This window comes from Gobius niger (genome assembly GCF_951799975.1).
Source record: "Gobius niger genome assembly, chromosome: 5".
Classification (NCBI taxonomy): Eukaryota; Metazoa; Chordata; class Actinopteri; order Gobiiformes; family Gobiidae; genus Gobius; species Gobius niger.
The window spans coordinates 2,311,588-2,332,728 of NC_136856.1; the positions used below are offsets into that span (position 1 = coordinate 2,311,588).

Here is a 21,141-nt window from a genome sequence, read left to right on the forward strand (position 1 = left end):
CTGGGTTCGATTCCCACCTGGACGGAGCCCTTTCTGTGTGGAGTTTGTGTGGATGTTCTTCCCGTGTTTGCGTAGGTTTCCTCCGGGCCTCAGTGGCATCGAAGGACAAACTTCCCTACGGGGACAAACAAACAAACACCAGGCGGCGAGACAACATTGTTACTAACTCACACACAGACTGAAGCCCATATGACTGAATACAACACTGATCACATGACCTCCACTGCATTTGTGCTTACTGTGCTTCCCCTTTGTGTTTCCAGCTTGGCCGCGTCGAAAGAGGCCGCCGCCCGCAAAGCCTCCACCCCGATGCCGCCCTCCGAGTTCCTGGACAAACTCATGGGCAAGGTGTCCGGCTACGACGCCCGAATCCGACCCAATTTCAAAGGTAGGACACGCCACCAAGACTCAGTTGGATAAGACGGGAATGTAGCCAAAATTGTCTATAATTTTGTGCATCTCATTTAATCCTCTAAGATATTTTTTTAAGGCTAAGTGACCCTGGGGTGTTGCCTCCCCAGTCAAGGTTTGTATCCGTAAATGACCGTGTTGTGCCTTGGATTGTTATTAATCTGTGCATTTTCTTCCATTCTCCCGTTTGCAGTTTTTGACAAAGGTAATTCTGCCTGTGCACTTTAGCCTAAGTATAAGCAGGGTTCTGTAAACGTGGAAGCCAAAAGCACATTTCCTATGGTGGGTTAGAAAAGAGAAGAGTTTGCAGCGCTGTCTTATGTTGTCCATGGTCAGTGTGTTCCCACAGTCGAGGTCAGACTCAAACAACGACGGAACTAATTCAGCAACAGTCGAAAAATGTGTCTTAAATACTACTGGGATTCTTAAAACAAAACAATCAATCATCTTATTCATCAGGCCCATGAGCCAAACATGCTGAACCTGCTGCTATAAAAGTCATATTTACCAAAATCTGTACTTCCGGGTTAGCGGCGATAAATGCTAACGTCCCGGAAGTACCGACTTTAGTAAATATTACTGTTTTAGCAGCAGTTGCGGCATTTTTGGCTAATGAGTCTGAGAAATAATTAGGTTCAGTAACTCTCTGCTGAGTTTCACAAATATTAAATGTTGTTTTTAAGACTTTTTAATGTTTTTTTTCTCACATATTTGCCGGTCTGCGAGGACCCGGAAGTCATGACGTCACAGTTAACAAACGTATAGATACAGACTCTGGAATCGCCCATATACGGTTTAAAACAGTTTAGGGGGAAAACAAACTTTAAAGCAGTACTAAGTAACGTGTTTACCTTAATAAATCCTTCCCGTAGTCCCTGTGGGGGTGATACAAGTGTTTATGGGATGGTTGGAGGGTCTTTCATCGCCCCCTGGTGTCTCTGGACAGAAAACCATGTTTGCAACTTGACTGGCCCCGGTGCGGAGAAAGCAATACACACTAATGTAATCACGAAGAAGAAGCTAACAGGCTAACGGGCAAAGCTAACTGCGGGCTAACGTTACTTTAAACAGTATTTACAGCCAAGTTTGAGTGAAAAAAAAATATTTCTATTGTATAATTGGATGCACAGTAACCCTCTCTCCCTTCACCTTTCCTGTCAGCGTAGTATTTACTCTCCAAGACAATTAATACATAAAAAAATCGTAACTTGCTACGACACCTGCTGTTGCGCTTATGGCCTTTAGGGGGAAGAGTTACTTAGTACTGCTTTAACAAATGCTGAATTATGAATATAGTTTCTACTGAATAAAGATACAAAGACATGGGGAGGAGCAAAGTGGTTCAACAGCCCATAAATACATCAATAACAGAGCTAATATCGTGCTAATGCTAATGCTAGCGATAGCTTCTACTGAACAATCTGCTGTGGATAAACATCCATATGGACCTGATTTAGACTTAACTTTATTTATGTGATAAATAAGTTTATATTTTGGCAGAAAATGGTTAAAGAGAGTGAAAAATTTAGTTTCCCCTCGGCAAGGCCACGCCCCCTTCCATGACAGGATGCCGTCTGTATTTATGTCACTTCCTGTAAGCAGCTTAAAGCAGTACTAAGTAACTTATTTACCTTAATAAATCCTCTCCGTAGTCCCTGTGGGGGTGATACAAGTGTTTATGGGATGATTGGAGGGTCTTTCATCTCCCCCTGGTGTCTCTGGACAGAAAACCATGTTTGCAACTTGACTGCCACCGGTGCGGAGCCAGCAATACACACTAATGTAATCACGAAGAAGAAGCTAACATGCTAACGGGCAAAGCTAACTGCGGGCTAACGTCACTTTAAACAGTATTTACAGCCAAGTTTGAGTGAAAAAAAAATATTTCTATTGTATAATTGGATGCACAGTAACCCTCTCTCCCCTCACCTTTCCTGTCAGCGTAGTATTTACTCTCCAAGACAATTAATACATTAAAAAATCGTAACTTGCTACTACACCTGCTGTTGCGCTTATGGCCTCTAGGGGGAAGAGTTACTTAGTACTGCTTTAACAAATGCTGAATTATGAATATAGTTTCTACTGAATAAAGATACAAAGACATGGGGAGGAGCAAAGTGGTTCAACAGCCCATAAATACATAAATAACGGAGCTAATATCGTGCTAATGCTAGCTAGCGATAGCTTCTACTGAACAATCTGCTGTGGATAAACATCCATATGGACCCGATATAGACTTAACTTTATTTCTGTGATAAATAAGTTCATATTTTGGCAGAAAATGGTTAAAGAGAGTGAAAAATGAGGCCACGCCCCCATCCATGACAGGATGCCGTCTGTATTTATGTCACTTCCTGTAAGCAGCTTAAAAACTCAAATAAAAATAACTTTTCTGCCCAACATTTCTTCATTAAAACTGCGGCTTCACTGAAATAAAATTATAATTGTGCAGCTGATGTGATCCATCTAATAAGTCATATTTTCTAAAGCACTAAAACCTGTCACATGCACTTTAAAGGAAGTGACTTATACATTCTTTATGGAATAAATTAACATTATTGTTCTGTTTTCTGGTTCTTCAGCTTAGGTGTCAGTACCAAGTATTGAAAAAAAAGAGACCTGGAGCCTTAATCACAATCCAGGGTTTATAGAGCTAGTAAAATATAAATCTTTTTAATGACATTTTATTTTCCAAATGCAAAGTTTTCATGCCACAAATGCAAGAATAAATATCAGTGCATATTTAAGATTTGCAAAAATGTCTATGAAAGAGAGGACGGAGGGAGAATCGGATGTAACGGGAAACTTTTAAGCAAAAAATGTGGAAAATGTCAGTCAAATCTGCAGCTGATTGTGTTTTAGACACTATTTGGTATTTTCAATAAACAGCAATGTGACTATTTAAAATAGATTTCGATTCAATGGGAGTTTGGGTCCAATACAAAGCTTTTTAGTGACATGTCAGGCCTTCATTTTGAATATCGTGCAGGTCTGATTTCCTTTTTTCCACTGTGGCTCATACACTGGGTATGGACAAGCGCAAACACACACGCTGCAAACTTCAAACACCTGGAGCGCCTTTTAGCCAGGGGAGCATGAGCTAACTTTAGCATTAGCATTAGCTTGTAAACAAGGGAGCGCTGGTTGGCTACATTCCTTGGTATCCACGCAGAATCTGAGTGCTTGTTTTGGTGGTCAAGGTAATGTGCCTCTCCTTTCCGAGCGTGCTGCTAATGACGCTGTGATGATGATGATGATGATGATGATGATTGTTTGATAAGTTTGAACTGTTAGCAGCCTGCCCCTGAATGGACGCCCCTCATAAAGACACATGTCAGAGGTTTGCTAAACGCTCATAGCTTCGGAAAAAAAACACGCAATCCGCCATCGGACCAAATTGACAGAAACATTCGCAAATCACGAAAAAGAAGTTCCAGCTTCTTCAAAACGTTTTGAATTGAAACGAAACTCCATTTTGGTTCTAGTTTTCCCGTAATGATAGACCTTCATAATGGAGCAAAGGTTCTCGGCAAGTTTGATATCAACTAAAAGCTGTTTAAAACTCCCACAAAGCAAATCAGTCTCTCCTCAAGCACCGGCCTGATCTCATAACGGAAAACAAGCCCCACAATTAATATAATGCTGTATTAATTCAGGGGTAAATGCTGTACAGTGAAGCATACCCACACTCTTAGTTGATCGCACTTCTCCAAACTGCCGAAAGCCTTTGCCTTTAAACTATGAACTGGGAATCATTGCTTCTCGTTTGGCACTTGCGACAAAACTCAAAGGTTTTTTATTCAACGTATTTTATGTCTTGGGGCTTTGATATTTTTCAGTCGTCGTGAGGGTTTTTCTTGGTCCACCATTTTGAGAAACACGCTCATTTTGTTTGAGCCTCTGTGGGTTTGGGAAATGCTTCAGATTTATTTATACATTTGAAAGTCGTTCTCTTTGTTGATCTTCGTCCTGGTCGGAGCTCGTCTTCCTGACTATAAATGAGACCTGGATTTGGGGAACGCTCTTTTTGAGGAATTCCCCTTTTTTTAAGAACAGCCATAAGTGTCGACAGAACCCGTTTACTTTTTAGAAAAACATCTTCAAGTTTTCCTTTTGAGGAAATCGTCTCGTGTTTGTGCCGTTGTGCAAACTGTGAACGACTCCTAATGCAAAGAAAGGCAACGTTTTTAACTCAACATTGGGGTTTTTGATGGACAGTTGTGGTCTGGGGCCTTTAAAGCAAGCACGAAACTCCATTTGTATAAACACTGGTGAACATTAAGGCTAATTGTGTCTGTCGTCTACTTTTGTTTCGATGGCATTTGTGATCTTGTGCGTAATGATGTGCCTCGTTTACCGTTTGCTAAGAAACAATTTATCCTGAAACTAACTCTCTGCTGAACAATTAAACAGCATCATGTGTTTATTCTTTCACTTTGACGGAACGCCCGACCTGGGGAACACAGGGTCCACCCCGCGTTGTTCACCCTTTTTCGCCGATGCATTTGCAGTCGAATGGAAAGACCGTACGGCTGGATTCGGCCCCAGGGCTTAAAGGAACAGGCCACCGTTTCTCCAGACTGAGACATGTTCCAACTTCACCCAGTTTGGAGCCATAAGAATATACTGGGACAGGCCAAATGCTAGCAACATCTTTGGACAAATGAACTCGTCTAAGCTCAGAACACATCTCAGTGTGGGAAAACGGTGGCCTGTTCCTTTAAGTTCGATCACCTCTGACCGATTTTCGTTGGGCGATGAGAGATTACCATGCAGTATCGGGGTGAGTGAGTTGTTTTTAGATCGATATAGTCTGCTCCAGGGGCGGATCTAGAGGGGTGGCACCCCTAGTAAAGGTCTTGCCACCCCATTGATGTCATATAATGTCTCACATCTGCTCGAGAAGCTTCTTGAGAGAGCTAAATAAGAGCTAAATAAGGACAATTTTCTAGATCCGCCCCTGGTCTGCTCAGACACACTTCCATACAAGCCCAAGGCACATTTAGAATCAACATAGCAACAATGAACTGTGTTTGTGGGCCAGGGGGGGGGGCCGGGGGGAGCAGCCTGAAGGAGCTGTGGATGCTCGGGGTCTTCAGTGATCTGGGTGACCGTCCTCTGCACTGAGAGACTGTAAAGTTCAGTTTTTATTATTGGTGGTCGGGGAGTTCGTTGCAGTGACTCTTCCACACGTGTAGCCGACCATCACCGTGTTTGGCGTGATGGAAAATCGTCCCTCGGGAAGCGTTTTGGAGCTTACGTACATGTGTGAGTGCAGCGGTGACGTCCCTGAGCCCGGTCACCGACTCCTTTGCTATAGCTTTATCCCTCCACATTTTGCGCCTCTCTCCCTGTTTGTCCCGGCAGCAGCAGTGGCGGCGGGGACGGCGGATGGAGCGGGGCATTAATCACATCCGCGCAGTAAACAGGCTGACAGCAGACTCATTACGATGCCAGGGAGGAGAAGCTAAATGTACCAGCACAGCATTCAGGCCGCTCTGCATTTAAATGAACACATATGCAGGCGCGACCGCAATTACAGAAAATATATTATACATAGGACATAATTAATACAAGCCGAGCATTAGCGGGGAAATTAGAGCAGCCTCGGTGGAGGGAAGAGGGCTTTCTACGGTCGATCTCAGAGGCCTGATGTAGATGCAGGCCTGAAGATTTGATTAAACACAAAGAGGAGATTTTAGTGACTGTACTCAGAGTTTAATTAAACCGAGCCGCGGTGCACAGAGTCCTCTCTAAACAACAGTATCCAGTCAATCTTTGGTCAAAAACATCATGGCGTCACCAGGCTAATGCTGCGTTCAGACCACAAGCTTCTCAGGCTTCAAAATCCCGCCCAAAGCCCGTAGTTGGAGCTTGTGCTTATTGAAGTCGTCGCCATCTTGGAAGCAGCTCTCGCCATAAAGCTACAGTTGTTTTTGAGACTAGTGGATCTTTAACGATACCCCCATGGTCCACACAGGATCTGCCCAGTATTTCAGCTCAGATCCAGCCCATACGGTTGCAGGGACATTGGTGGTGAGTGGCTATAGGCTAGGTTAGCCCCGTTAGCTTGTTTCATTCGCCTGCAGCTCATTGTTGATAAAAAGAGTGAAATAAAGCACAGATGTGTGAAGCCCGGCTCAGTGTGTGATCATCTTAAAGGCTGCTCTGTGTAGGTACGGCTTTATTGATGTTATTAGTGCATAATGCTTGTTTTCCCGGGGTCAATGCGAGCGAGCTGTTTGCTGCTACGCGGCTAGCAAATCGACTGCGACCTGTTGCAGATAAAATGTGAGCAATAAACTTCGAAGTCAGCTGGCTCAGTGTGTGATCATTGTTAAACGTTTTTTTATGTAGCTGGGGCTTAATTGACTTAATTCATGCATATTTCTCGTTATCACATCAATTGGAGCTTTAGCTCGTAGCATTAGCTTTGGGAAAGCTCGTGCATTCTCGAGGCCCAAACACAATCTCAGCACAGATTCAGCCACTCATATAAGTTTCTTGTCTTTTAATCCTGGTGTTTAGGTAAAGAAACACTGATGTGTCTTTGTAAAAGTCCCAGAGCTGCTGTAGCTCCGGTTCACAATGAAGCTGATCCTCCGTGACTTGTTTACATCTGAGGGCCGGCAGAACATCTGCCCCGGTGGCTCAGATACAACGTCACTGTGGGGGAAAAGCTCCTGATCGGTCGACACTCGTGAATTTCTCCAAAAAGTTCAACATTTCCGGCTCTGCTAATGCTACGCTAATTATTCACTGAAAGATTATCTGCGACGTTTACAAACTGCAACATTTGGACTCGACTTGTCCCCAGTTAAAGACCGCTCATGCTAATTTAAGCCATCAGAGAGAATGGGAAGTGACGTGACGGGTCTAACCAGGGCAGATCTTAGGAGCTGCTGTTTCAGTGTTTTTAATAAAAGCTTTCGATGATTTGGTCTCTGATGACGTGGAGTTTTCGATTGGTTTCTCGAAATAAATCACTTTCGAAAGGAGCCAATGTCTCCCAGAGATTGGGCCTCCAAGAGCGAGCCATAAATCCCATCTCTGCGAATGAGACCCGGGAGAACTTGAATCTGGCTCTGAGATGCGGCGTGAGGAGGAGGAGGGGGGAGGGGGGGGGGGGACGCGAGCCGCCGGGGGGGGGTCCGCAGAAACCCCATTGATTCCGAAACGGCTCTGACACATTCGGGACGAGACATTTATAATCCAGGCGTTTCGGGTCCGTCCTTTCGTTCCGCCGTCGGGCCGGGGCCATTTCCACCGTGTTCCTTCTCTCCAAAGTGATGTCTAATCAATCACGCAGGTCCGCCCGCTCTCGAGGTGGGGGCGGGCCAGGGGGGGACTATAGGGAGCTTTACACCAAAGAGTAAAATGTCACAGCGACACAACGTGAGAGATGGAAGAGGAGATGGCAGGTAAAGCAACAGCAAAGGAAAATGTTTGTTTTGTTTATGGGATTCTCATGAGGCTGTTCTCAGGATCATCCCCTCAGGAGCCTCTTCATGGCCGATGTTGGTGACCGTCAGGGCCAGGAGGGGTTTGACCTTGTAGTGACCCGTCAGCCTGTGTTTCTGATCACAGCGGTCTCTGAGACGCTCCAGGATCAGATGTTTTGTAGGTTTTCTAGTGAGAGGGTTCGTCAGTGGAGAAAACCTACAAACATCTGACCCTGGAGCGTCTCAGAGACCGCTGTGATGGAAGTGAAGACGCTCCTGCCCTGAGTCCCGCTCGTCCGTCCCCTTAAAGACGCCGAGAGCTGAAGAAGCAAGTCCATGGTTTACAGTAGGAACCAGATGTTTACATACGCTTTACATAAAGACACGTTTGCATTTCATTCTCAATGTCCGACATCAAACCAGAATTAACTTTTACTTTTTTAGGGCAATTAGAATTTTAAAAAATATTATGCCAGAAGAATGACGTATATAAATTTGTAGAAATTGTTTTGTTACTTTTTATAAAGTCAGAAGTTTACATGCACTTAAATACTATCCCTTTAAACAGCTGACTCTGTGCATAACTTCAAATCATAACAACGCTGTCCAAGAAGTGACTTCCTGTTTTGTTCCAGGACACCAAAATAAAAGCACCATCATTAGTTCAGCTTTCTTTCTGCCTATTAAAGGGGGGGGTATTATGCAAAATCGACTTTTTCAAGCTTTCCATCATGTTATTCTGTCACTCCCTCATTAAAAACATGCCTGAAGTGTTGCCTTGGGACATTCACGTGTTTTTGAGTAATCTGTAAAAACTCTGATGGCGGCCATTTTAGGGATAGGTTTGCCTGAGTCCTCCTAGGAACGCCCCCACCTCCTGGAGACGCCTCCGAGCTTTCGTCACCAGCCGAGTAACCAACCACTGCTCCTCAGCAGAACCCCCTCCCCACTGATGCCACAGACAGCGTGTGGAGGGGGCGTGTCTAAAGGCTCAGAGGTTCTTAAAGAGACAGAGGCCTATTTCAAGACATTCACTACAGCCATTTTGAGAGAGACATTTTATACATGGCAGTTATTCTAATTTACTGCATTTACAGACCAGCAGAAGGTTTGTCATCATTGTAGTGAGATATAGACTGGTGCTATGGGACAGAAAAAAGCAGAATACCCCCTCTTTAACAGACAAAACACTTAAAATGTGTGTATTTAATTATATTCTTGTAATGGTGAAAGTACCTGCTGAACTAATCAACGAGACGAGCTGTGTGCTTTTATTTTGACGGGTTGGATCAAAATAGGAAGTCAATTCTTGGGTTGTTATGAAATTTGAAGTTATGCAGTCAAGAGTCCCAGAGTCAATTTGTGAAAGTCCAGATGATGATGTCATGACCCTGGAAGCTCAAGTCTGGTTCATCCTTGGGTGTAGTTTCAAGACTCTTGAAGGTTCAGGTTCATTGGTTAAAACTAAGATGTAAATGTCTTGCCCGTCCTGCCAAACATACTTCATCATCATAGATATTTCAAAAACATATAGTCTGGGAGCTCAACCATTTCCCGGTGGGCGTGATCGACAGACGGCATCAACCAATCAGAGCAACGTTAGATACGTCTCAGTAACAAGCGCCCTTTTTTACGAGGAACTCTTCCAACGCTGTTTCTTGCTACGGTTTTAGGGATTAAAATTTTTCCAAATGATTTAAAACGAACGAGCAGAAGAAAACAGCCGCCATCTTGAATGTTTTGGAAGAGTGCGCTGTGGTGACGTCTTCCGTCTCTTGGTGCGTGATTGGCTGTGAGAAAAATGCAAATGTGTCTTTTTATGAAGTGTGTGTAAACATCTGGTTCCCACTGCTTTTTGGAGTGTTCTGTAGTTTAATTGAACCACTTTACCCTGATTATAGCTGGAAGTACCTGCGGCTCAGCCCCTGCACAAACAAACTACACACGCTTCAGTGTCATAGATTAAGAGGATACAGTTTCCTTCAGGTTTGCGACGCTCGCCGACCATCCTCCAATTCCAAACTCCATCTTAACCCCGAGGAAGCAATCCCTCCCCAGCATCGGTCATTAAATCGGCGATCGCGCCACAGGTCTCCGCTCTGACCTCGCTCTCCTCCCCTCAATCCTCAGCCCGACCCGTTCGCCGGACAAATTGTTCTTCTCTGACCTGCCGGAGGAGGCGGGCGTGTGTGGCACCCTCGAGGAATAACAAGTCCAGAATAAAGAAATAAAGAAACAAGGATGTGCCAATGTTGGGGCGAAGGAAGGGGGGAGAGAGAGGGGAGGGGGGGGGAGAGGGGAGTGGAGATGGGAGATATAGGAGGATGTCAACAGCAGGGCCTTTCTGATCTACAGCCCCAGTAATGAATGAGCACATGGGCCGGGGAAGATAAATGAGAGGAGGGGGGGTGAGAGGCAAGGACTGAGGGGGGTCAAGGCATGGAAGTAGGATTTTGATCTCCATTGCCATTGTTTTGATATTATTTAGACCTGATTTAAGTTTATTCATTTATTTATTCATAGCTTCTTTTTAACCAATAAGAGACACTGAGGCCCAGATGTTTGCGTTTGGTCCTCAGCTGGACTTCGTGTGGGCAGGGCCTTAACCCTTAACTCCCACCTGAACCGAGCACATTTTCTCCAGTTTGGCTTTACCCCAGTCCAAAAGCTTCTGGAAAAAAAGCTGTGAAAATAGCAACGAAACTGAGACGAAAACAATGATGGAAATGGGACAAAAAAGTGAGAAAACGTTGACAAAAAATTACAAAAAATTAACAAAAAGTTGACCAAAAAATGACAAAAAAGTGACGAAGAATTGATGAAAAAATGACAAAAATGTGACAAAAAAATTACAAAACATGTGACAAAAATTTGACCAAAAAATGACAAAAAAATGACCAAAAAATGACCAAAAAATGACCAAAAATGTGACCAAAAAATGACAAAAATGTGACAAAAATGTGATAAAAATTGACCAAAAAATGACCAAAAAATGACCAAAAAATGACCAAAAAATGACCAAAAATGTGACCAAAAAATGACAAAAATGAGACAAAAATGTGACAAAAATGTGACAAAAATGTGATAAAAAATGACCAAAAAATGACTAAAAAATGACTAAAAAATGACAAAAATGTGACAAAAATGTGATGAAAAAATTGATGAAAAATTGCAAAATATTTGACTAAAAATGACACACACAAAAAAAAAGACAAAAAAAGATTTAAAAAAAAGACAAAAAAGTTACAAAAATGAGTTGAATACCCAACAAAAAAATGATGGAAAAAGATCCTCTCGGTTCAGGCGGGAGTTAAGAGGTTAAAGCCGTGGTCATTCATAATTCTGAATGATTGCGGGGCGGGCTGGGTGTAAAAATCGAAACAACGTTCCTGTTTGGTGAGTTAATCAGAGGCTGTGGCTGAGTCCTCGGTCGGTCCAGGTCCTGTGGAGCTGAGGGCTGAGAACCACCTCCTGCTGAGAGAGGTTTAAGCGGAGCCCGGAGTCAGAGGACACGATGTGCATTTCTGTGAGGCTGATACTAATGTACGGCCTCTTCTGAGCAGATACATGTGTAAAGAAGAGGGAGAAATGGAACCTGTGGTGAGACTTCAGTAATCACACTAATGTACGGCCTCTTCAGAGCACATACGTGTTTAAAGAAGAGGGAGAAATGGAACCCTTGGTGAGACTTCAGTTATCACAGTCGCCCATTTTTAGTCAGACCTATGAGACGTAAAGGTTTTTCTCATCTGTTTCCTCCTGGTTTAGTCCTTTGTTCCGCCCCGGTTTAGTCCTGGTTTAGCCCCGGTTCATGTAGTGACGTCACGTGTTTAGTCCTGGTTTAGTCCTGTTTTAACCCTGGTTTCCTCTTGGTTTAGCCCTGCTTTAGTCCTGGTTTAGCCCTGCTTTAGTCCTCGCTCCTGTAGTGATGTCACATGTTTAGTTTGTATGTTGTGACTGTGTTTCAGGAGCTCTTCTCCAGGTTTGATAAATGGACCTCTTTATCCTCTTTATCCTCTTTATCGGGATAACCTTGTCCCGCCTCCTCTCCTGCGGCGCAGCAGCACACGTGCCTCATGCTAACGCCTGGTTTAGCTTCGTTAGCAAACGGGCTAATGTATGCTAATGTGTTTATCAGCGCTAATCGATTGGGCGCCTGATCATGTTAGCATTCATGAGCGCCGCTCGAGTGCTGAGCCGTGATGGAGGGAGGGGCTGTTAGGGGAGGAGGGGCTGTTAGGGGAGGGAGGAGCTGTTAGGGGAGGGAGGAGCTGTTAGGGGAGGGAGGGGCTGTTAGGGGAGGGAGGGGCTGTTAGTGGGGGAGGGGCTGTTAGGGGAGGGAGGGGCTGTTAGGGGAGGGAGGGGCTGTTAGGGGAGGGAGGAGCTGTTAGGGGAGGGAGGGGCTGTTAGGGGAGGGAGGAGCTGTTAGGGGAGGGAGGAGCTGTTAGGGGAGGGAGGAGCTGTTAGGGGAGGGAGGGGCTGTTAGGGGAGGGAGGGGCTGTTAGGGGAGGGAGGAGCTGTTAGGGGAGGGAGGAGCTGTTAGGGGAGGGAGGGGCTGTTAGAGGAGGGAGGAGCTGTTAGGGGAGGGAGGGGCTGTTAGAGGAGGGAGGAGCTGTTAGGGGAGGGAGGAGCTGTTAGGGGAGGGAGGGGCTGTTAGAGGAGGGAGGAGCTGTTAGGGGAGGGAGGGGCTGTTAGAGGAGGGAGGAGCTGTTAGGGGAGGGAGGAGCTGTTAGGGGAGGGAGGAGCTGTTAGGGGAGGGAGGAGCTGTTAGGGGAGGGAGGAGCTGTTAGGGGAGGGAGGGGCTGTTAGGGGAGGGAGGAGCTGTTAGGGGAGGGAGGGGCTGTTAGGGGAGGGAGGAGCTGTTAGGGGAGGGAGGAGCTGTTAGGGGAGGGAGGAGCTGTTAGGGGAGGGAGGAGCTGTTAGGGGAGGGAGGAGCTGTTAGGGGAGGGAGGGGCTGTTAGAGGAGGGAGGGGCTGTTAGGGGAGGGAGGAGCGGTCAGGGGAGGGAGGAGCTGTTAGGGGAGGGAGGAGCTGTTAGGGGAGGGAGGAGCTGTTAGGGGAGGGAGGAGCTGTTAGGGGAGGGAGGGGCTGTTAGGGAATTGTTAGGAGGTGCAGCGTCGATGTGCCCTTTAGCAAGATACTTCACCAAGATTTACAATAGACCTTTCCCACTTAGCTACTGTTGCTACGTCCGTCAAACCTTCAGATGCCGATGCTGCAGCGACTCTTGTTGGAGAAATACCTGAGTTTGTTTATTTGTCTTTTATTGTCATTGGATCTAGCGTGACCTTAGCATGTTGTGACTTCAGAATCATGTAAGCTGAAAACCACACACAACAATAACGCTGGAGTGAACCGGGAAACCTCGACTGAGACTAAAGCCTCGTCCTTTATGCACCAGCCCAGGTTTGTGGACCTGTCGCGCTCTGAGTTAGCACTGTTGTATTTTTGTAGCATCGTTAAAATTATGATCAGTTAGCTAACGGTGGCTAAACCTACAGGTGCCACACTGATGATAAGTCCACATGTAGCAGGGCGTTTATCAATCTCTGCACACGTTCCTGCTGCACATTCATTATTATTTTGGCAACTGTCGGTTATTTTGGAGTAAAACAGCTTTAGCTAAAAGTGCCTGAACAATGGTTAGAGCCAACACGGTTTTGAGGCGTCCATGTTGTGTCTGATGTAAACCATAGATATGAGCACAGGCCGAGCAGACAGTGGTTTTGTTTATGTCCGCGCTCGTTCCTCAACCTTCACTTCGGTCGGAGGTTTTAGAAACCTTTGTTTTTATTGACAGAAAACTCTGCTTTTGTGCGGATGAGGCCAGATCTTTGGAGAATATCCTGAGACCCTGTTAGAACTGTGACAAAATGCACAATATTTTTCATCGTAAAGGGAGACGGCTAAACGTTAAACCCACCCACAAAGAACAAGCAACAACAAAACATAGTGTACGATTTAGCTCAGTTACGTAACACCTTTGTGAGACTGAGGCTCGTAAAAGTTCACGGCGCAGTTAAGGTTTGGCCAAACGTCATGTGACTGTCAGGAGCTACACGTTAGCTCGCTAAAGTGTTAGCCTAGCCTTACCTTAAAGCAGACGTATGCTTGTTTGTTTGGAGACAGTTCACATTCATCCACTGTAGGCAGTGCTCAGGTTGTGTTTTCGGCTTTGGAAGGGGAATGAACATGACCCCACAAACACACTCTTGTTTAGTTTTTAGTTTAGTTTATTTGAGCAACAGATGCATACAGGTATAGTATACATATAACATACAGAATGCATTAGTGCTGCTCAAAGGGAGTAGGAAGAAGTTAAAGCTGGGGTCCCTGATATTTCCCGTTTAAACAGTGACATGTTTTGCTTGTTTCCCTCACAGTCCCTTCTGTGTATGGACATTAAATGCACATTTCACACCTGTATACAGCATTGAGAGGCAACAAAGTGAAGCAGGGCCTCCCCCCCAAGATAAATTCTACTTATTTAGATTAGATTCTATCAACCATTGCTCAATAAGGCCTTATTTCAAGACAATACAACAAGGTTGTATCTAAATGTATTCTACAACACCAAAAAAATCAGGTACCTCAGTTTTAAAGGGACTGGATGCAAGTTGGCTATTTCATACTCACTACTGCCACCTCTGGTCATATGCGTAACTGCAGCTTCTATATTAAGCTCATGCATGACGGACCCGAAGTAAGTGCAGGAACATGTAGGGGAGGAAAATACTTCATTTTAACATTTTTAAACTCTGTATAGTCACTTTAAGGAACCTAGTGTCTGATGTATGTCCTCCATAGACAGATCTCTTCACCATTTTGCTCCTCCTTCTTCTTCTGGTCTGGGTTTTGGAGGTTTTCTGCTCAGTGCTGGTGTGTGCCATGGACGGATGAGCTTCATAGTGATGTTGCTCGGATGTTCGATTGGACAATTGGTCAGTTGAGTGGCTGCTGGGTTATCGGGAGATCGGTCTAGTTGAAGTTGGTAGATTCCACTCACACACAGGAGCGTCCGCACGAGTCAACGCGTGGACAGAAAAGGGATGTGAGAGAATAAACCAGCCGTGTGTCAGCGCTCGGCTCAGACGCTGCCTTCTCGTGTCCCTCTACAGAAGAGCCCGCGGACCCGTAAACGCTTCACATTTCAAGCACAAACGGCTCCGGCGCCGTCACAGTATCTGCATCATCCACGCCACGCATTCCATCAACGGCAGAGGAATTGAATCTTAATGGAGACGGTTTGTTAATTTCCTCTGCGTGGTCGCTGAGCGGGCGAGACGAGGGGGGGGCCGGGGGAATGGTTGGCGAGCGCGGCGAAGGGTGAGCGAGGCTTTGAGCTGCAGAGGCCTGACGTGCGTTCGCCTTATCAGCACTTGTTTAATGGCTACTTAAATGGGATTAATGGGCAGAAGCAATGAGTGTGTGGAGGAGAGAGAGAGAGAGGGGGGGTGGGGGGGGGGGGGGTGAAGGGAGGAGGAAGAGCTGACTTACTTTACCAAACTCAGACATTCATAGGAAAACACTGCGCCTTTGATTTGATCCATTTCATGACGTTTTAGGCTGTGATAAACTCGTCCCTGTGGAGAACTACCTTTTCAGTGAAATACAGGGGGGGCCGGGGCTGTTTGTCATGTTTCACTGCAGATCAACAGAAAATCCACAAGAGTCAGAGCTGCAGAAAATGAAGCTCAAACCCTTGTCTTAAAGTTATTAACCATCAAACACAACGGAATCTTCTGTTTAAAACCAAAGCATTTAAAACCATGCTCCTGGCTCACCCTCACATATAGATTATAGATTAGCACTACATACATAGATGTCAGTTCAAAGCTAAGCTAAAACATTCTGGTTCTCCTCAGGTCTGAGCTCCTCCTCAGGTCTGAGCTCCTCCTCAGCCCTGAGCTCCTCCTCAGGTCTGAGCTCCTCCTCAGGCCTGAGCTCCTCCTCAGGTCTGAGCTCCTCCTCAGGTCTGAGCTCCTCCTCAGGTCTGAGCTCCTCCTCAGGTCTGAGCTCCTCCTCAGGTCTGAGCTCCTCCTCAGGTCTGAGCTCCTCCTCAGGTCGGAGGTCCTCCTCAGGTCTGAGCTCCTCCTCAGGCCTGAGCTCCTCCTCAGGTCTGAGCTCCTCCTCAGGCCTGAGCTCCTCCTCAGGTCTGAGCTCCTCCTCAGGTCTGAGCTCCTCCTCAGGCCTGAGCTCCTCCTCAGGTCTGAGCTCCTCCTCAGGTCTGAGCTCCTCCTCAGCCCTGAGCTCCTCCTCAGCCCTGAGCTCCTCCTCAGCCCTGAGCTCCTCCTCAGGTGGTTCCAGAGGCGAGGGTCGTAATATTGAGTCTTTTTGTTGACTTTAGGAATAACTAGGAGCCCCCTGAGGAGCGAAGGGGCCGTGAAGGTTTGTAAGGTAAAAGCAGTTCTGAAAGATAAGAAGGACCAAGACCATTAAGACATTTAAAAACCATTAAAGGAACTTTAAAGTTGCTCCTGAAACACACGGGGCCAATGCAGCGATTCTCAAACCGGTGTAATGTGGTCCCCGCCTCCTGGTCTTCGTCAGGTGTAATGTGGTCCCGCCTCCTGGTCTTCTTCAGGTGTAATGTGGTCCCGCCTCCTGGTCTTCGTCAGGTGTAATGTGGTCCCGCCTCCTGGTCTTCTTCAGGTGTAGTGTGGTCCCGCCTCCTGGTCTTCGTCAGGTGTAATGTGGTCCCGCCTCCTGGTCTTCGTCAGGTGTAATGTGGTCCCGCCTCCTGGTCTTCGTCAGGTGTAATGTGGTCCCGCCTCCTGGTCTTCGTCAGGTGTAATGTGGTCCCGCCTCCTGGTCTTCGTCAGGTGTAATGTGGTCCCGCCTCCTGGTCTTCGTCAGGTGTAATGTGGTCCCGCCTCCTGGTCTTCGTCAGGTGTAATGTGGTCCCGCCTCCTGGTCTTCGTCAGGTGTAACGTGGTCCCGCCTCCTGGTCTTCGTCAGGTGTAATGTGGTCCCGCCTCCTGGTCTTCGTCAGGACTGGAGCTGCTGAAGTTTGTAAAAGTTGTAAACCTGAGATCCTCTTTTTGGGAAGACCAGAAAGCCGGGCATTACACTAGTGGATACGACTGGTGATGAACGTAAAATATTAAACTTGCCGGCTAAACTTATATTTGGAATTTGCCCATGGAGGTATTGGTGCTCACCTGTGGGACGTCCTGTAGTCACTGGGGAGCCGTTGAGTCACTGAGAACTCCCTTTGTGGAGAAATACATTTTGCTTGGTGAGAATGTTGTTCTTTGTTGAGTCTTTGTTGACTCGTGCTCCCCCACACCACCCACTCACAAAGATGAACTCCTTATGCTACATTTGCAGCTCTTCCAAATATCATCGTTCTGTTTTCTGGTTCTCTTTGACAAATATTTTAGTGTAAGTATTGGGAAAAGTATCATTTAGGTATCGGGATCAAAAAACAAGTATTGTTGAAGTACTGGTACAAAAACAGTACCCAGTTTTACCTGTGTGAGTGTTTCTTACTAATGTCTGTGAGGAGGAGTCTGTGTGAGGAGGAGTCTGTGAGGAGGAGTCTGTGTGAGGAGGAGTCTGTGAGGAGGAGTCTGTGTGAGGAGGAGTCTGTGAGGAGGAGTCTGTGTGAGGAGGAGTCTGTGAGGAGGAGTCTGTGTGAGGAGAGTCTGTGTGAGGAGGAGTCTGTGTGAGGAGAGTCTGTGAGGAGGAGTCTGTGTGAGGAGAGTCTGTGAGGAGGAGAGTCTGTGAGGAGAGTCTGTGAGGAGAGTCTGTGTGAGGAGGAGTCTGTGAGGAGAGTCTGTGTGAGGAGGAGTCTGTGTGAGGAGGAGAGTCTGTGAGGAGGAGAGTCTGTGTGAGGAGGAGTCTGTGTGAGGAGAGTCTGTGAGGAGAGTCTGTGTGAGGAGGAGTCTGTGAGGAGAGTCTGTGTGAGGAGGAGTCTGTGTGAGGAGGAGAGTCTGTGAGGAGGAGAGTCTGTGTGAGGAGGAGTCTGTGTGAGGAGAGTCTGTGAGGAGAGTCTGTGTGAGGAGGAGTCTGTGTGAGGAGAGTCTGTGAGGAGGAGAGTCTGTGAGGAGGAGTCTGTGAGGAGAGTCTGTGAGGAGGAGAGGAGTCTGTGAGGAGGAGAGTCTGTGTGAGGAGGAGTCTGTGTGAGGAGAGTCTGTGAGGAGGAGTCTGTGTGAGGAGGAGTCTGTGAGGAGAGTCTGTGTGAGGAGGAGTCTGTGAGGAGAGTCTGTGTGAGGAGGAGTCTGTGTGAGGAGGAGTCTGTGTGAGGAGAGTCTGTGAGGAGGAGAGTCTGTGAGGAGAGTCTGTGAGGAGAGTCTGTGTGAGGAGGAGTCTGTGAGGAGAGTCTGTGTGAGGAGGAGTCTGTGTGAGGAGGAGAGTCTGTGAGGAGGAGAGTCTGTGTGAGGAGGAGTCTGTGTGAGGAGAGTCTGTGAGGAGGAGTCTGTGTGAGGAGGAGAGTCTGTGAGGAGAGTCTGTGAGGAGGAGTCTGTGTGAGGAGGAGTCTGTGTGAGGAGAGTCTGTGTGAGGAGGAGTCTGTGAGGAGAGTCTGTGAGGAGGAGTCTGTGTGAGGAGGAGTCTGTGAGGAGGAGTCTGTGTGAGGAGGAGTCTGTGAGGAGGAGTCTGTGAGGAGGAGAGTCTGTGTGAGGAGGAGTCTGTGTGAGGAGAGTCTGTGTGAGGAGGAGTCTGTGAGGAGAGTCTGTGAGGAGGAGTCTGTGTGAGGAGGAGTCTGTGAGGAGGAGTCTGTGAGGAGGAGAGTCTGTGTGAGGAGGAGTCTGTGAGGAGAGTCTGTGAGGAGGAGTCTGTGTGAGGAGGAGTCTGTGAGGAGGAGTCTGTGAGGAGGAGAGAAGTCTGTGAGGAGGAGAGTCTGTGTGAGGAGAGTCTGTGTGAGGAGGAGTCTGTGAGGAGGAGTCTGTGAGGAGGAGAGTCTGTGAGGAGGAGAGGAGTCTGTGTGAGGATCTGCTTACTGTGGGAGATCGGCTGCAGCAGATGGTGAAAGTGCCGCTTTGGGTCTGACTCAAACGTGAGGCCTGTTCTCCGCTTTGGCCCGGAGACCGAGGTCCCATGGGGAGCACGGGGGGGGGGGAGGACGGAGGACGGAGGACGGAGGGGGGAGGGGGGGAGTCAACCCAGAAACCGCATCAAAACGTGGAGGAAATAACGGATCCCTGTGAGTTACTGAGGCTTTCACATGTATGTTCAGTGTGGAGTAAATAAGAGAGACACTTTCAGACAGGACTGGCCTGATCTGGACAGTCAGGGTCGCATGTTTTGACCACACGTTGAGAGATGAGATATGTTCTTACCTGAGCTTAGACGAGTTGATCCGTACCTGTCTGGTCTGTGTGCGTGTGGAGGAGCGAGGTCGCTTCTAACTTCACCCCCGTTTGGAGCCATAGGAACACACTGGGAGAGGCTAACAGGGTTTTTTTGGCTGTGAAGTGCAGTTTCAAAACATGCTCTCCATTAAGGCTTGTTCCAGCCTCACCTATGACAGAGAAACCACCACCTACGTCTCATTTAAAGCAGAAGTAAGTAAGTAAGAGGAGAGAGGAGGAGAGAGAGGAGGAGAGAGAGGAGGAGAGAGAGGAGGAGAGAGAGGAGGAGAGAGAGGAGGAGAGAGAGAGGAGAGAGGAGGAGGAGAGAGGAGGAGGAGAGAGAGGAGAGAGAGGATGAGGAGAGAGGAGGAGAGAGGAGGAGGAGAGGAGGAGGAGAGAGGAGAGAGAGGATGAGGAGAGAGGAGGAGAGAGGAGGAGGAGAGGAGGAGGAGAGAGGAGGAGGAGAGGAGGAGGAGAGAGGAGAGAGAGAGGAGGAGAGAGAGGAGGAGAGAGAGGAGGAGGAGAGGAGGAGAGAGAGGAGGAGGAGAGGAGAGAGGAGGAGGAGAAGGGAGAGAGAGAGGGGAGGAGAGAGAGAGAGGAGGAGAGAGAGGAGGAGAGAGAGGAGGAGGAGAGAGAGAGAGGAGGAGAGAGAGGAGGAGAGAGAGGAGGAGGAGAGGAGAGAGGAGGAGGAGAAGGGAGAGAGAGAGGGGAGGAGAGAGAGAGAGGAGGAGAGAGAGGAGGAGAGAGAGGAGGAGGAGAGAGAGAGAGGAGGAGAGAGAGGAGGAGAGAGGAGGAGACAGAGGAGGAGGAGACAGAGGAGGTGAGAGGAGGAGAGAGAGGAGGAGGAGAGAGAGGAGGAGGAGAGAGAGGAGGAGAGAGAGGAGGAGGAGAGAGAGGAGGAGGAGAGAGAGGAGGAGAGAGAGGAGGAGAGAGAGGAGGAGGAGAGGAGAGAGGAGGAGGAGAAGGGAGAGAGAGAGGGGAGGAGAGAGAGAGAGGAGGAGAGAGAGGAGGAGAGAGAGGAGGAGGAGGAGAGAGAGAGGAGGAGAGAGAGGAGGAGAGAGGAGGAGACAGAGGAGGAGGAGACAGAGGAGGAGAGAGGAGGAGAGAGAGGAGGAGGAGAGAGAGGAGGAGGAGAGAGAGGAGGAGAGAGAGGAGGAGGAGAGAGAGGAGGAGAGAGAGGAGGAGAGAGAGGAGGAGAGAGGAGGAGAGAGGAGGAGAGAGGAGGAGAGAGAGGAGGAGAGAGAGAGGAGAGAGGAGGAGAGAGAGGAGAGAGAGGAGGAGGAGAGAGAGGAGAGAGAGAGAGAGGAGGAGAGGAGAGAGGAGGAGAGAGAGGAGGAGAGGAGAGAGAGGAGGTGAGAGGAGGAGAGAGAGGAGGAGGAGAGAGAGGAGGAGGAGAGAGAGGAGGAGAGAGAGGAGGAGGAGAGAGAGGAGGAGAGAGAGGAGGAGAGAGAGGAGGAGAGAGGAGGAGAGAGGAGGAGAGAGGAGGAGAGAGAGGAGGAGAGAGAGAGGAGAGAGGAGGAGAGAGAGGAGAGAGAGGAGGAGAGAGAGAGAGGAGAGAGAGAGAGAGGAGGAGAGGAGAGAGGAGGAGAGAGGAGGAGAGGAGAGAGAGGAGGGGAGAGGAGAGAGAGGAGGAGAGGAGAGAGGAGGAGAGGAGAGAGAGGAGGAGAGGAGAGAGGAGGAGAGAGGAGGAGAGGAGAGAGAGGAGGGGAGAGGAGAGAGAGGAGGAGAGGAGAGAGGAGGAGAGAGGAGGAGAGGAGAGAGAGGAGGGGAGAGAGGAGGAGAGGAGAGAGAGGAGGAGAGAGGAGGAGGAGAGGAGAGAGGAGGAGAGAGGAGGAGAGGAGAGAGGAGGAGAGAGGAGGAGAGGAGAGAGAGGAGGAGAGAGAGGAGGAGAGGAGAGAGGAGGAGAGGAGAGAGAGGAGGAGAGAGGAGGAGGAGAGGAGAGAGGAGAGAGAGGAGGAGGAGGAGAGAGGAGGAGAGGAGAGAGAGGAGGAGGAG

The 21,141-nt window shown here is 48.0% G+C and overlaps 1 protein-coding gene and 1 long non-coding RNA gene across 4 annotated transcripts in view; both read left to right on the top strand.

Annotated features, from left to right (window-relative positions):
- The window catches only part of LOC306962939, a 935,443-nt gene that overhangs the window by 638,211 nt on the left and 276,091 nt on the right, over positions 1–21,141 (top strand). The gene's annotated exons all lie outside the window — the stretch shown is intronic.
- The window catches only part of glra1 (glycine receptor, alpha 1), a 239,011-nt gene that overhangs the window by 58,713 nt on the left and 159,157 nt on the right, over positions 1–21,141 (top strand). For 2 of the 3 annotated variants that reach the window (XM_079556253.1, XM_079556251.1), the window contains exon 2: positions 264–388. In XM_079556253.1, the coding sequence (XP_079412379.1) occupies positions 264–388 (125 nt within the window). Of the gene's footprint in view, positions 1–263; positions 389–609; positions 617–21,141 lie in introns of those variants that run through there. The other variant, XM_079556252.1, reaches the window with a different exon arrangement.